Source organism: Hylobates moloch, unplaced genomic scaffold (genome assembly GCF_009828535.3).
Source record: "Hylobates moloch isolate HMO894 unplaced genomic scaffold, HMol_V3 SCAFFOLD_10, whole genome shotgun sequence".
Lineage (NCBI taxonomy): Eukaryota > Metazoa > Chordata > Mammalia > Primates > Hylobatidae > Hylobates > Hylobates moloch.
The window spans coordinates 101,517,892-101,520,577 of NW_026652285.1; the positions used below are offsets into that span (position 1 = coordinate 101,517,892).

The following is a 2,686-nucleotide window of genomic DNA, read 5'->3' on the forward strand; positions in this document are numbered from 1 at the left end:
GACCGCAGACTCCAGCCCCGGCGACTGCCTGCTCCCGCCTGGCTGGCGGAGATGAGAGCCGGCTGCAGGGCTGGGAGCGAGGCAGCAGCACACAGAACAAACAGAATTTTTTTTTGCAACTAGAGGGGGAAGCACAGAGCTAAAAATAAAACGAAAAGATCAGTATCTGTCAGTCTGACAGCTGATTGGCTGCTCGGAGATGCATATAATTACCAGCAACTGGCGCTGGGTAGGCAAAGCCGGGAGAAACTGCTGAGACGAGGTTAGGATTTAACCTTTAAATTCTGGAGCCATCGGAAACCGAGGGGAGGACGACGGGTGTCGGTGCTAATGAGGCTGGGGGCGGGCGATGGGCGGTGGGCCTCAGAGTCCGGGGCAGGTCTCAGGGGCTCCCCGGGGAAGGCCCTGGGAGCCCTTGGCCCTGGCGGCCTCCGCCATCAGACTGGGAATGTCTCTGATTGGGTGGCCCTCCTCCCCGCCCAGCTGAGGGGTGTCCTCTTCCGCGAAGTTAGGGTCTTACCTGGGAGGCAAGGAGGGAGGGGGCTGCCTGAGGCCCTGGGCTCCTCCGGGACCGGCGCACCCCGTCTCACTCACATTCCTTCGCCTTTCCCTGCCCGGTGTGGATTTCCAAAACCCATCCCCGCTCCCCTCCTTCCTTCACCCCAAGTCACCCCTGTTCCCAGCTCTGTTTCTTGCCCCACCCAGGGAGGGCTTTTCTGCACCTCAGGCTTGTCCTAGGGCCCCGAGACAGACAAAAACTGCGGCAGTTGAGGGGTGTTGTGCTCTCCCTAAGCCTCAATTTCTTCATCTGTTAAAGGCAGGTGATGAAAATTGGGCCCACCTGGCTGCTGGTCAAATGCCAGGGCTGCTGTGGGCCCAGCCTTGCATGTTGACTCTTTCACCTGAGCCAGGAGTCAGGCGACCGGGGTTCTAGTCCAGCTGGGAATTGTCCCAGTGTGAACTGGGAGTAAGAGTTCCTGCCCTCTGACCTCTCCAGGTGGCAGTGGGGACCACGTGAGATGGCGTATGTGGCCTTGAGTAATAAACCTCACCTGTGGGGGGAGGTGGGCGAGGAAGCCTGCAGCTCCTTGAACCCACCACTTTTCTCTCCCAGGCCCTTGCCCAGGCTGTGGCCTCTGCCTGGAACCCCTTTTCTTCCCACGCGAGCCCTTCCCTTCAGTGCCTCTTCCTCTGGGAAGTCCTCTCTGGTGCCCAGCCCGTCCTCTTCTGCCCACCCTGGGTTTCGCACCCCATGCTCAGGCCCTGATTGCCTGCTTTGCACACAGGGCTGTGCGCTCCATGAGGGCAGGAACCACATGGCTGTTCACAGCTGTGTTGCCAGGGCCTGGCCTGGAGCCCCTCAGGAAGTGAGACATCTGAATCCTCTGTTCTGTGACCCTGGCAGCCAGGTAGAGCCACCTTGGCCGTGGCACCCAGGCTTGGAGCAAGCAGCAGCCTCATGGGGGGGGAACCAAGTTTCCCCAGCACATCAGCAGGCCCTAAGGGGACATGGCTCTTGGCTCTGCCCTCAGAGCACTGATGCCCGGGGGACACTGCCCTTTGTGTGTGCCACCTAAGAGAGGATGCAACCTTAGAGCGGGCAGGGGTAAGCATGGTCCCAGGCCCTGTTGTACCCTCCTAAGAAAGTTCCCAGTTCTGCCTGTCCAGCCCTGGTCTTTTCCCTGTGCTGTCTGGGACAGTGGATGGAGCTGCCGCTGAGCGGTGGGACCTAGAAAACACATACTGACCTATAGGAGGCACTGCCCAGAGCTCATAACTGGGGTGGGGTGCAAAGGAAAAGTGGGTGAGGGAGGCAGAGAGAAATCCTATGAGTAGCTGACACGTCAATAGTCTAGCTGCGTGCCTGCCTCTCTCACCACTTCATGGGGATCGTCTCCTAGAATTCCCACAAGAGCCCCTTGCAGGTGGTGCGATTGTTATCTATAATTTGCAGATGAGGAAACTGAGGCACAGAGTAGTTAAGCAATGCTCCCAGGAGCCCACAGCTAGGGAGGACAGAGGCTGGATCCAGCCCAGTCCCCTGTCTCCTGGGGCCAGGCCCAGCGCTCCCACCTCTCTGATGAGGATAAAAAGGAGGGAGCAGGAAGGGAAATATTCCGGAGGCAACTACCACGAGACCTCCCGGCAGAGAGGCTTGAAAACGTCTTTTGTGTGTGGTACGCAAAGGATTCCCCTTTGGTGTCTCTTTGAAAGATTTCGGAAAGATTTAAACTGCTTTTCAATGATTTGGGGATGTCAGACTGGCGTTTTTTTGAGCGTGACACCGTGATGAGACTGGCCCCCAAGGCAGCCCTGTTTTACTCAGGTTATGGTAACAGAACTTCTGCAGCCTCAAAAGCAGCTTCTGCCGACTGAGCGCTCACCCCGGGGTCCGTGCTGGACTCAGCCTTGACTCGGATGCCCACCCTGAGCCCCACCTGAGAAGGGGATTATTTCATCCCTGCGTTATTTCCTTACAGCTGATGTCAGAATCTGCTCCTCTCCAAATTCGCTGTCTCCCCCTGTTAGGAGTGAGCTTGGTGAGGGCTCCAATCTGGTCTTCCCCATTCATTGCTGAGTCCCTGGCACCCAGCATCAGCCCCGCATGGAGCAGCTAGTCAATAAAGCTTTGCTGGACACATTTCAGATGAAGAGACTGAGGGTCAGAGAGGTCACATGGCTTGCT

At 57.7% G+C, this 2,686-nt stretch overlaps 1 protein-coding gene across 1 annotated transcript; it reads left to right on the plus strand.

Annotated features, from left to right (window-relative positions):
- The first annotated feature begins 1,019 nt into the window (after positions 1-1,019).
- LOC116474288 (putative uncharacterized protein encoded by LINC02913) lies at positions 1,020-1,719 on the plus strand. The gene is given in 2 exon segments (XM_032162705.2): positions 1,020-1,511; positions 1,513-1,719. Coding segments are annotated over 2 exon segments (699 nt in total).
- The last annotated feature ends 967 nt before the right edge of the window (positions 1,720-2,686 follow it).